This window comes from Salmo trutta, chromosome 9, assembly GCF_901001165.1.
Source record: "Salmo trutta chromosome 9, fSalTru1.1, whole genome shotgun sequence".
NCBI classification, from domain to species: domain Eukaryota; kingdom Metazoa; phylum Chordata; class Actinopteri; order Salmoniformes; family Salmonidae; genus Salmo; species Salmo trutta.
Window position 1 is genome coordinate 7,506,873 of NC_042965.1, and position 13,882 is coordinate 7,520,754.

Here is a 13,882-nt window from a genome sequence, read left to right on the forward strand (position 1 = left end):
TCTGTAACTTCCATCACATGAAGAAGAAAGCAACAAGATATCCTCCTGTCGAAATGTTAAACGACTAAATTAATGACCTGCATCCTCATCTCAGATGGAGTTGAAATGGGTGCGTAAAGCCCATGCAGGTACAGGCATTCATGTAACATAGTGGCACACACACTGTTTCTCTCTCTCTCACACACACGCGCACGCACGCACTTGCACAGGGAATGGAATCACTGACGGAGGCACTCGCGCTGAGGCTTGGATTTCACGTCTTGCCAAGTGCAATATGCTTCTAATCTGAAAGACTGCGCCTTGAATCCTATCCGAGAGTTGCTTCATGCTTATTAACGTAAACCAGAGGCGGTTGAATATTTTACCCGAGCTCTCTCACATTTTAACAAGGACATAGCCCACGCGTAAAACCTTGACAGGACACTGTGCAACATTTTGAGTCTGAGAACAAATTAAATAGAAGAGGTTTTATTCTAGATTCTGGTTAACGAAGGGTGAATTTTTGTTTCTTTAGGAACGGAAAATCTGCAACGCATCAAACGCGCACTGCCAAAGTGCACGTGCATTTTTTTACACTGTAACAAGAAGGAACGTTGTAGCAATTTCACAATTGTGGAAATTCAAAGCAACTATTCTTTGCAAGGGGTCCTACATGTATGTATGATTTCAACATGTTTGTAGTACTAGATTCCCATGATCTGGACCTCCGTTAGAATTGTAGAGATCTGTGCAGTGAAGTCGCCTAGTTTTGTGTGTGTGAACCTTTTTTCCTTTCTTGTTGGAGTATTTCAAACACGCATAGACCCTGGTCTGTGGATGACACTCTTCCTTTACCAATGATGTCAAATCTCGGATTTTAAGATTTTCAGAGAATGGTCAATGATCGATGGACAATCATGAACAGTGTGTCAGAACTCGAAGATGGACAACAGCATAAATCTCAGGTAGGCATTGCATGCTGCACAGACTCATTAATTGATTTGCTCAAAAACAAAAACCCCAGGTGTAAAGCCTGCAGGCACCATAAAGTATTTCATAAAATAGAGTGTGGCTCATAATAATGCAAAACTATAGCACGTAATTAGACATAGAAAACTAATAGATTTTTATTTTGTGAGAGCTAAATGTGCCTATTTAGGGAAAGCCTGTACCTCTATTTATTCATTGTTTTGACTTAAAAATTATGCCAATATGATGTGAATTATACACATTTAATTATAATAGTATATAATGTACTGGTAAATCCATAAATTGTTATTGAATCGCTTGAGTAGATGAGGATTTCCGATGTCCGAATGATCCTGTAGAAACAGAAATGAGCTAAATCCTGTTTTTTATATATACTTTTTTCATTCATTGTCGGTCCACTTACTTTACAATTTGTGCATCTATAGGAACATTAGCCTTTCAGCTGTCCAGCTGCAAATGTGTTTTTTTTAATTATATTTTTGTATACATGTCTATCAAGGTAAAAAAAAAAAAAAAAAAAAAAAAAAAGGGCATTACTGTAATGTGGAGGAAACTGATGTTGAAACAATTTCTCATCTCACATATTAACTGTATAACACTCAGTGCAAATGAGTGAGGGCACTTCTATGCTAGTTAAACATCTCAGTGGAGTATTTGGCATTGTGAAATGGCATGCATACTAGGCTAAGTTTATCGAATAGTATTTTTTTTATGTAGCTTGGTGTCCGAGATTATACTGTTTTTTGGCATGATACTCTCTTCTGGCTGTGTACTAGAGAACAACATTAAGGGTCTTGTTACTAATATACTTCTGTAGGAAACCTGTGTTTTTCTGCTTTTTGTTCAGTTGAAAGCCTGTATTTCTGGCCACAGGTGAACCAGGGGATCAGAACATCAGCAGCTGCTTATCACAGGTGGACAACCACCATGCATGTTTTTCTCTCATTATCATAATGAGTATGATGTAGACTTCACACACACGCACACGCACATGCACACGCACAGAGACAGACAGAGAGGGAGCTGTCTGCACGTAAGCCCAATGAGTTTCTGACATCACTTCATTGCTCCCATTTGGACCAGCTATCATTGACATGTCTGTTACAGTTGCATCATCAACACTGTTTAATGACTGCTTCGTTAAGTATTTCAACTGACCAAACCCAAATCTTGATTTTGTCCTTCACTCATGCAACACAATACAAATTCATTTATGAATCATCCTTTCATTGAAACCAGTTAGGAATTCATTGGCTGCTTTGACTGGTGTTTCTCAATATAATCTCAATTAACCCAGAACGAAAGTCTTGCATAATTGGTCTGCTGCCCGAATAAGTTATGGGTCCATACATGTTAAAGGTGAAGTTAGCCTTTTTTAAACCAAATCGCTATTTTTGATATACATTTACATTTTAGTCATTTAGCAGACGCTCTTATCCAGAGTGAATTACAGTAGTGAATGCATACATTTCATTTCATGCATTTAAACAAAAAACATTTTTTTGTATAAGTGGCATGTTATAGAAAGGTCCAGACGCTTTTTTTGCGATTTCACTTTTATTTTCCCCAACCAGCAATTCACTTCCTCATTCTGCAGTACAGGGGCTCTGAAAAAATAATTGCTCCAAAAACACACATATGTCCTTTTAGAAACTGAAATGCTCCCAGTAAAGTGATGTATGTCTTTAGATGTTGTACACATAAAATTGTGTCATTCTGAACTTTAACCTCAACGTTATATATAATTTTGTGCAACTCAAACTGTTTCCCCTATCCAGCTGTTCCATTCTCCGTGCAGCCTGCTGTTAGAATGGACGGAGGGGTAATCGCAACAAAATGGAATATAAAGTTCAGAATGACACAATTTCATGTGCACAACATTTAAAGACGTGCATCACTATACTGAGAGCTTGTACGTTTCTAAAAGGACATGTGTGTGTTTTTGGAACATTTGTTCATGTTTATTCATGCTGCAGGATGAGGAAGACAATCGATGGTTGGGGTAAGTTTCTTTAAAAAAAGCATCTGCACCCTTCCTTAGCATGCAATTTACATTGAACATTGGTTGTAAAAAAAGCCCAATTCCCCTTTAAGAGAAGCAATTACAGGCCCAGTGCAGTCAGAAACGTGATTGTTCTGTGTTTTATATATATTTCCACACTAAGAGGTTGGAATAATTGTGAAAATTATAATAATTCCCTTTTAGTGTAAGAGCTGTTTGAAAAGACTGCCTGTAATTTCAGCCTGTTTTGGTGGGATGGAGTTTTGGCCTTCCATGGTGACATCACCATGCAGTAAATTAGTTAATAGACCAATAAGAAAGAGTTCCAAACCTCTCTGCCAATAACAGCAAATCTTCAGTTTTACTCTCCTGTTACAGGTTTTGGCTTTTCCATTTATGTTTTGAGGTTGGACTTTAGCACGTATAGCACATTATCGCGTAGGGCTCACCGATTGGTGTCTCGTTAGTCAGTATGTGTTACAACTGTGCTGGTTGCCATCTCATTAGTGTTTCACCTGTGTTGGCCCAGGTGCTATTTAAGAGTGTCTGGTCCAGTGCTCTAATTGTCTTGAGAGATATGGAGGGTAAACAAATTTAGTTGTTGCTCCTATTTAAATAAATATCTCAACAAAGTATCCTTTATCTGATTTCGTTTTGTTCTACCTTTTTGGTTTGCTTCCTGTCTTTAAGTTTGTTGTGAGTTTTCTTTTGTTTGCCTCTTCTTGCTCAAATTTAGTGGGTTCTCATTGTGTGTCTTTTTTAGGTTCCAGTTGTTGCTGGTCAACTTTCAGTGGTCACCCCAGAACCCCTCCTAGGTGAATTTCAGAACCCCTCCTAAAACCCCACCTGTTTTGTTTTGGTTGTTGTCAGTGACTCTGTTATTTCCCCTCTCTGTTTGAGTGACAATGTTTGGTTTTCTTGCTGGGGAACGTAACAAAATGGGTGTGCATCCAGGATATTGTTCCCCATGAGTATGGTAGTCGCTCAAGTCACCTACTCTGAAGCTCTGCTCTGCCCAGATATTTGAATGTTCAAAATAAGCTTTTGTGGTAGTTTTTGTCACGGACATCCACCTTGAGGGGTTATAAGATTGGTGGAATAATTTTGAAATTTGCATAAAGGCACAGGCTTATAAAATTAAAGCCATAGAGTTGGAAGCATTTGTGGAAAACCCTATGTGGGAGATGCTAGATAATTGTACAAAGGTGAATTTGCTTGTCATTGTAAGGCTCTGGGTGTAGTGGGTACGAAGTCCGGCGCAGAGAGTACAGGGTAGTGCTTTAATTGCACACACGGCGAACATAAGCCACCCTATGAAAATACAGGGCTCACAACAAAACAAAATGCCCCAAACACTGGGGACTGAAACAGTCCGGAGAAAACCCACGACCGAAAACACGTCAGACACAAGTGTGCACAGTAGCAACACACAAACAATCCTGCACACAGAGCAGGCGGGCCTACTGGCTAAAATAATTACTAATCAGCCTAACACAAAACAGGTGAAACCAATAAACAGAAAGGGGAAAAAAGGGAATCAGTGGCAGCTAGTAGGCCGGTGACAACGACCGCCGAGCACCACCCGAGCAGGAAGGGGAGCAGGAAGGGGAGCTACCTTCGGTAGGAGTCGTGACAGTCATTACAAATCATTATGACATCAGTGGCATCTGGCAATCCAAAAGCAGTAGCCAAAGAGTTGATCGGTACTGTTTTGGTGGAGGAGGAAATCCTCTCAGAGATAGGCTGATGAAAAGGGTGCTACGGGTAGAGTACATCCCATAAAGTGCAACTAAGGGAGTTAGAACTAAAGGCACAGTTGGAGCAAAAACTATTTTGAGCATGAAAAACAAATTACAGCTTGAGCTGTGCCCACAGATAAAGATAAAGATTGTATCCGCCAGTTTGTCATTACTGCCATGAGAAAGTTGAAACAGAAAAATGAGAGGGAGAAAAGGTTGTTTCTTCTTGTTGGAGCACTCCAGTTCATCAAGATTTTGGTTCAGATGTGTATGGACCTTTTGAATGGCGATGCTGTTAAGCAGCCAATGAAAATACTGTGTGACACTGGGGCAGCCCATTCCTTAATTTTGTAGGGTGTTTTACCTATGTCTGATGCTTTTTATTTTTGTTATTTATTTTATTAAATATCCGAAACATACAATATACTTGCAGTGAAGCCGCTCAACAACTATACCATACCAGTCATCCAACAAACTCCCATTCAGAGCGACACACAGAAGCATCCAGGGTCAATTCCCTGCTCAATGGCACGTTGACAGATCTCCCACCAGGCCAAAAAACGTGAACCCGAACCCTCCAAGATCCCCCCCACAGTTCCCCAATAGCTGTCCCTCAACCATTCGAGACCACTCCCACAGTCCCCCCAAGAAAAAAAAAGACAATTAATTTCATTCCCCACCCCAAGAACCCTGTCACGTTTGTCGTATGATGAAGGAGACCAAGGCGCAGCGTGTGTATCGTTCCACATTTTATTATAACTGTGAAACTATGCAAGACATACAAATAAACTACTAAACAAAATAACAAACCGTGACGAAGAGGTGTAACATACACTACCTCAAAATAATCTCCCACAAAACCTAGTGGGAAAAACAACAACTTAAATATGATCCCCAATTAGAGACAACGATGACCAGCTGCCTCTAATTGGAGATCATCCCAAAAAACAACAACATAGAAATACAGAAACTAGAACCCCACATAGAAAAACAAACTAGACAAAAACCCCTGTCACGCCCTGACCTACTCTACCATAGAAAATAAAAGCTTTCTATGGTCAGGATGTGACAACCCCCCCCAATGCACCAACAACCAAGAGAATAAACTAAAGAGAAAAAATAAAAAGACAGAAGAAAACAGCAAACAACAATACAAGAAAACTAACAAACAAAACAAAGGACAACTAAAATCCTAACAACAATGCCTATGTCTGACACTTCAGCAACTGGTTACAGTGTGTTAGTACAAGGCATGTAGATGGGTTGCATGGAAGTTCCTTTGAATAATGTGGAGCGCTAGTCTGATCTTATTTTTGGTTCCATTGTCGTCGGAGTGAGGCCTAGCCTACCAGTGAAGGGGGTCTCATTCATTTTTGGAAACAATTTGACTGGAGGGAAGGTCGTGCCAAATCCTGTCGTTTGTAAGGAACCCAGAGTAGAGGAACCTGATGGGTTATCAGAAAGAACCCTAGAGCAGTGATTCCCCCCATGGGGGTCGTGGTAGGATTTTAACAGGTCGCGTGACTTGTGCAAATAAATAAATATATATATACATACACTGCTCAAAAAAATAAAGGGAACACTTAAACAACACAATGTAACTCCAGGTCAATCACACTTCTGTGAAATCAAACTGTCCACTTAGGAAGCAACACTGATTGACAATAAATTTCACATGCTGTTATGCAAATGGAAAAGACAACAGGTGGAAATTATAGGCAATTAGCAAGACACCCCCAATAAAGGAGTGGTTCTGCAGGTGGTGACCACAGACCACTTCTCAGTTCCTATGCTTCCTGGCTGATGTTTTGGTCACTTTTGAATCCTGGCGATGCTTTCACTCTAGTGGTAGCATGAGACGGAGTCTACAACCCACACAAGTGGCTCAGGTAGTGCAGCTCATCCAGGATGGCACATCAATGCGAGCTGTGGCAAGAAGGTTTGCTGTGTTTGTCAGCGTAGTGTCCAGAGCATGGAGGCGCTACCAGGAGACAGGCCAGTACATCAGGAGACGTGGAGGAGGCCGTAGGAGGGCAACAACCCAGCTGCAGGACCGCTACCTCCGCCTTTGTGCAAGGAGGAGCAGGAGGAGCACTGCCAGAGCCCTGCAAAATGACCTCCAGCAGGCCACAAATGTGCATGTGTCTGCTCAAACTGTCAGAAACAGACTCCATGAGGGTGGTATGAGGGCCCGACGTCCACAGGTGGGGGTTGTGCTTACAGCCCAACACCGTGCAGGACGTTTGGCATTTGCCAGAGAACACCAAGATTGGCAAATTCGCCACTGGCGTCCTGTGCTCTTCACAGATGAAAGCAGGTTCACACTGAGCACGTGACAGACGTGACAGAGTCTGGAGACGCCGTGGAGAACGTTCTGCTGCCTGCAGCATGACCGGTTTGGCGGTGGGTCAGTCATGGTGTGGGGTAGCATTTCTTTGGGGGGCCGCACAGCCCTCCATGTGCTCGCCAGAGGTAGCCTGACTGCCATTAGGTACCGAGATGAGATCCTCAGACCTCTTGTGAGACCATATGCTGGTGCGGTTGGCCCTGGGTTCCTCCTAATGCAAGACAATGCTAGACCTCATGTGGCAGGAGTGTGTCAGCAGTTCCTGCAAGAGGAAGGCATTGATGCTATGGACTGGCCCGCCCGTTCCCCAGACCTGAATCCAATTGAGCACATCTGGGACATCATGTCTCGCTCCATCCACCAACGCCACGTTGCACCACAGACTGTCCAGCAGTTGGCGGATGCTTTAGTCCAGGTCTGGGAGAAGATCCCTCAGGAGACCATCCGCCACCTCATCAGGAGCATGCCCAGGCGTTGTAGGGAGGTCATACAGGCACGTGGAGGCCACACACACTACTGAGCCTCATTTTGACTTGTTTTAAGGACATTACATCAAAGTTGGATCACCCTGTAGTGTGGTTTTCCACTTTAATTTTGAGTGTGACTCCAAATCCAGAGCTCCGTGGGTTGATAAATTGGATTTCCATTGATTATTTGTGTGTGATTTTGTTGTCAGCACATTCAACTATGTAAAGAAAAGTTTTTAATAAGATTATTTCATTCATTCAGATCTAGGATGTGTTATTTTAGTGTTCCCTTTATTTTTTGAGGAGTGTATATAACATTATTTTGAAAGTCAAACACCGCACAGCTTATTGTTGCCGACTTTACATAATGTTACCGCTACACACACAGGCTTGTATGCACTGCACCGCTTATTGTTGCTGACTTTACATAACGTTACCTGTAGCATGCGCTGCACCGCTTGTTGTTGCTGACGTTACATAACTTGACCTTTACACACATGCATGCATGCGCTGCACTGCTTACATGCTTTCAAACCACTCGCACACGTTTTGATTTTGTATCCCCACACCAGACACAATCAGGACACGCAGGTTGAAATATCAAAACAAACTCTGAACCAATTATATTAAATTTGGGGACAGGTCGAAAAGCATTAAACATGTATGGCAATTTAGCTAGCTAGCTTGCTGTTGCTAGCTCATTTGTCCTGGGATATAAACATTGGGTTGGAATTTTCCTGAAATGCAATAGGTCCTCAACTCCGACAATTAATCCACAGATAAAACGATTTTTGTTTCTCGTCATCTCTCCTCCTTCCTTCAGGCTTCTTCTTTTTATTTTGGACTTTATATGGTGGTTGCCAACCAACTTTGCAGCATTACTACAACCTACCGGAGTGTGGACCTTCATCTTTCAATCACCCACGTGGCTATATGCTCCTAAAAACCTTTGTGGAGATGGCACATGGGTATATGTTTCTAAAAACCAATGAGATGGGAGAGGTCGGACTTGCAGCACGTTGAGCGTCACAAATGGAACCAATTTCTTTTTTAGTGCCTGGCCACCCGGATGCTCGCTGAGGTGCACGAGCAGTGTGGGTGCAATGATTGAATAACAGTAATTGTATGTGTAAATTTATTTTGCAACTCTTGCGCACGCAACGTGTCTGGTCTGGTCAGCAAGTCGCTGACCAATACAATATAATTCTCGCCCAACACAAACACACTGATCCAATGAAATTACACACACACACGCACACACACTGATCGAATAAAAATGTCATTCTGCAGCATTGTTTTGTTTTAAATGTGACACATCCAATCAGATAATACAGATCTTCTTCTGACAGCTAGCTTGATTGACAGCTAACTATGCAGATGTGTTCTGCAGGCATTGCACATGTGGGTAGTTAGCTGTCGTTTAACTCATGTAGGCAAGCTGTCAGAGTAAAATCTGCAACAAGTTTTAAAAAAGTGCAGTTCCCTCTTCATCTACTGCTGCTTCCAATGTCAACAACAAGGCAGACAACCCGGTCCTTGTCAAGAAGAGAAAATACTACCACGACTGCATCAAATATGGTTTTACATAAGACAAGCAGGGTGAGTGTGGAATGCATTGCATCCTATGCAATGAGCTGTTACCTAATGAGTGCATGAAACCCTCCAAAATGAAAAGGCATCTGGACACCAAGGATCCAAGCCACAAAGATAAGACAGCTGACTTTAAAAAAAAAATGTCAATATCTAAAGGCCTCACAAGATTCATTGAAAAACGTGAATGCACGGTACAAGAAAAGGCACTTTGTGCATCATACCTTGTCGCCCAGCACATTGCTAAATGCTAAAAATCCCACACCAGCGCAGAGGATCTCATACTCCCTGCTGCAATTGATATGTGCACTGAAATCTTGGTAGAGTCACACGCCAACAAACTTAAAACCATACCCATATCCAATCCATGAGGATAATAATCCAGGACATGTCTGAGGACATAATGCACCAGACATCAGAGCGCATCAGTACAAATGACCATTACACACTGCAGCTTGATGAATCCACAGATGTGGCTAGCCATGCAATTCTAATGGTCTATGTCAGACACGTCTGGGATAATAACACTTTTTTTATTTGTATTTATTTAACTAAGTCATTTTAGAACAAATTCTTATTTACAATGATGGCATAGGAACAGCAGGTTAACTGCCTTGTTCATGGGAAGAATGACAGATTTTTACCTTGTCAGCTCAGGGATTCGATCTAGCAACCTTTCAGTTAATGGTCTGACGCTCTAACCACTAGGCTACCTGCCACCCTAAAACATCAACATGTTAGCGTTGTAGCAGTTAGTGCTGATTTGCCCACCACCACCACTGCAGAGACTGTCTTTAACACAATGGATATGTACCTGGGCTCCGTGGGACTGGCATGGGATGGGTACATCGGTGTGACCACTGATGAGGCAGCTGCCATGATCCCGAGTGAGACGTGGAATCACTGCTTCCTACACAGGGAGGCATTGGCAGCGAAAGGACATGGTGCCTGAACTCCACACCACTCTCCAGGATGTGATCAAGTGTGTTAACTATATCAAAAAGAGTTCCACGAAAAGCAGGTGTTTCCAGGCCTTCTGCAGGGATATGGGTAGCGAGCACCAGCAGGTGCTTTATCATGCAGGGGTAAAGTGTTAGATCACTTTTATGAACTTCGAGCGTAGATTGCTGCGTTTCTTTCATAAAACAAGTCACTTCTGGCCGAACATCTGGATTGTGAGGAATAGCTTGCGCAGGTTGCCTACCTGGCAGATATTTTTTATCATCTGAATTCGCTCAATGTGTCAATGCAAGTGAGGGGACACAATTGAATTACATTCACTGCTGCAATGTTTTTGTCTCTTTTTACAGTTTATACTTTTATATTATCTTTGTTGTTTTGTATTTGTCTATAGTTCCTCTTAATGCTAGGAGGTTACGAAACAATGTGAAGTGCAAGGCCTTATTTTTATTTGCTAAACAATTTCAAACAGATTTTTCACGATTAGCACTCAATTTCTGCTGATGCCAATTTAGCCTTGGTAGAGCATCCTACTGGAAGCTAAATAGCTCGTTATTAAATAATAATATAGTTAAGTTTGAGATTAAAGATCTGCTCTCACACTTTTGGGAAAGGGCTTGTGAAGAAAAATCTTATTGCAAGAACTGGGAGCTCTTTAAATTTGACGTGTCCAAATACCTTATAAAGTAGGGTAGTTATCTTGCTGAGGAGGAATTAAGATAACTTCCCTTTCTCAGAGGTCCCCAACTGGTCTCTCTGGGGAGGAGTAGATGGAACTGATTGAGTTACAAAATAATCTGGATAATATACAGTATATAGATTAAAAGCAGAATGAGCCTTTATTAGATCTAGGAAAAAATGTTGCTCTACAAATAACACTATCCATAACTTAAACATTGATGGTGTTATTACAGATGACCAAAATGAATCGCTAAATACTGTAGCAATTTTTACAGGAAATTATATAGCTCTACGTACTCGCAGGAATCCACAGATATGTTTTTTGATAATGTTCACTATCATTGATACAGAATCTAAACAGTGAGATGAACCCATCAAAGTTGAAGAGATTATAGTCTATCAAACATCTAAAGAACAATAAATCCCCAAGTGTTGATGGAATTATGTCAGAATTTTACAAATAATTTGTAAAATTTGTCTTCTTAAAACTTCTTATGGATCTCTTCGCGCGCCAATCCCGATAGCGGGATTGATTTGACAACACCCAGTGAAATTGCAGTGCGCCAAATTCAAAAACAGAAATACTCATAATAAGAATTCATAAATCATACAAGTGTTATACATCGGTTTAAAGATTAACTTCTTGTTAATCCAGTGTAACGGCTGTCTTCTGAAATGAACCAAGGCGCAGCAGGTATGTGAATACTCATGGTCATTTATTGCCAAAAAAGGAGTAGAGCATTCACTTAACAACAAAAAAGGGTGACAACAGTGACAGTTCTACAGGCTATACAAGCAGTGTAAAAAACAACCACCCACAACCCCACAAGGCAAAGTAGGCACCTTGTGTGACTCCCAATCAACCACAACCCTCTACAGCTGTGCTTGATTGGAAGTCACACGGCCAAAATCAATGAAACAATAAAAAACACACACTCCCCTCTGCCACGTCCTGACCCAACTACCCCCTCTACTGGTCAGGACGTGACAGTACCCCCCCCCCAAGGTGCAGACGCCGGGATGCACCTAAAAAAAAGGAAAACAAGAAAATCCCCAACAAAATTTAACACCTAAACAATAAGGGAGGGAAGGGAAGGTGGCTGCCGTCACTGACGGCACTGTGCTACACCCTCCCTCCCCAACCCACCTATCCTGGAGGTGGTTCAGGTGCAGGACGTGGACCTCGCTCCACCTTCGGCGTCGCCCACTTTGTTGGCGCCGATAGCTGCGCCGGGCAGACGGGCCACTCGGGCTGACCCTGGCAGACGGACCACTCTGGCTGGGTCGGAAGACATGCGGGCCACTCGGCCTGGGCCGGAAGGCATGCGGGCCACTCGGCCTGGGCCGGAAGGCATGCGGGCCACTCGGGCTGGGCCGGAAGGCAGGAGGGCCACTCGGGCTGGGCCGGAAGGCAGGAGGGCCACTCGGGCTGGGCCGGAAGGCAGGAGGGCCACTCGGGCTGGGCCGGAGGGCAGGAGGGCCACTCGGGCTGGGCCGGAGGGCAGGAGGGCCACTCGGGCTGGGCCGGAGGGCAGGAGAACCACTCGGGCTGGGCCGGAGGACAGGAGGGCCACTCGGGCTGGGCCGGAGGGCAGGAGGACCACTCTGGCAGAACCGGGCAGTCTGGCCACTCTGGCAGAACAGGGCAGTCTGGCCACTCTGGCAGAACAGGGCAGTCTGGCCACTCTGGCAGAACAGGGCAGTCTGGCCACTCTGGCAGAACAGGGCAGTCTGGCCACTCTGGCAGAACAGGGCAGTCTGGCCACTCTGGCAGAACAGGGCAGTCTGGCCACTCTGGCAGAACAGGGCAGTCTGGCCACTCTGGCAGATCCTGACAGGCCGGGCACCCTGGCAGAACAGGGCAGTCTGGCCACTCTGGCAGAACAGGGCAGTCTGGCCACTCCGGCAGAACAGGGCAGTCTGGCCACTCCGGCAGTTCAGGGCAGTCTGGCCACTCCGGCAGTTCAGGGCAGTCTGGCCACTCCGGCAGTTCAGCGCAGTCTGGCCACTCCGGCAGTTCAGCGCAGTCTGGCCACTCCGGCAGTTCAGCGCAGTCTGGCCACTCCGGCAGTTCAGCGCAGTCTGACCTCTCTGGCGACTGTTGACTGGCGGGCAGCTCTGACGACTGTTGACTGGCGGGCAGCTCGGACGACTGTTGACTGGCGGGCAGCTCTGGTGACGGTTGACTGGCGGGCAGCTCTGGTGACTGTTGACTGGCGGGCAGCTCTGGTGACTGTTGACTGGCGAGGCTGGGCTGACGCACTAGACTCCTGATGCGTGGGGCTGGTATTGGACTTGCCAGCCTGGAGACACGCACCTCCATGCTAGTGCGTCTAGCGGGAAACACCGGACCGAAAGGGCGCACTGGCGGTCTTGAGTGCAGGGTTGGCATCACTCCTTCCGGCTCGATGCTCCCCTTGCCCTGGCACCTGCGGGGCGCTGGTACTGGGCGAACTGGGCTGTGCGTCCGTATAGGCGAGATGGTGCGTACCACAGCGTAACATGGCGCCCTCCACCTCATACGCACCCACCTCATACGCACCACTAGTCACGGGTAGCTGGCTTACGGCTCTTCCCTGGCCTGGCCAAACTACCCGTGTGCCCCCCCCAAAAAAATCTTGGGGCTGCCTCTCGGGTTTCCTACCCAACCGTGTTCCAGCAAAACATTCCCGTTGGTTCCTCTGTCCAGCTGCCTCCACTCTCCTGAGTGCCTCCACCTGTTCCCATGGGAGGCGATCCCTTCCGGCCAGGATCTCTTCCCAGGTGTAGGCTCCCTTGCCATCCAGGACGTCCTCCCATGTCCATTCCTCCTTTTTTTCTCCTGTGGCTTCCTCCTCTTCTGCTGCTTGGTCCTGGTTTGGTGGGTGGTTCTGTAACGGCTGTCTTCTGAAATGAACCAAGGCGCAGCAGGTATGTGAATACTCATGGTCATTTATTGCCAAAAAAGGAGTAGAGCATTCACTTAACAACAAAAAAGGGTGACAACAGTGACAGTTCTACAGGCTATACAAGCAGTGTAAAAAACAACCACCCACAACCCCACAAGGCAAAGTAGGCACCTTATGTGTGACTCCCAATCAACCACAACCCTCTACAGCTGTGCTTGATTGGAAGTCACACGGCCAAA

At 44.8% G+C, this 13,882-nt stretch overlaps 1 protein-coding gene across 2 annotated transcripts in view; it reads left to right on the forward strand.

Moving 5' to 3' along the window:
* Nucleotides 1-298: 298 nt before the first annotated feature.
* Nucleotides 299-13,882, forward strand: part of LOC115199779 (fibrinogen C domain-containing protein 1) — a 209,505-nt gene continuing 195,921 nt past the window's right edge. For both annotated transcript variants that reach the window (XM_029762197.1, XM_029762199.1), the window contains exon 1: nt 299-944. In XM_029762197.1, coding sequence (XP_029618057.1) covers nt 873-944 — 72 coding nt within the window. In that variant the 5' untranslated portion in view covers nt 299-872. The remainder of the gene's footprint in view (nt 945-13,882) is intronic.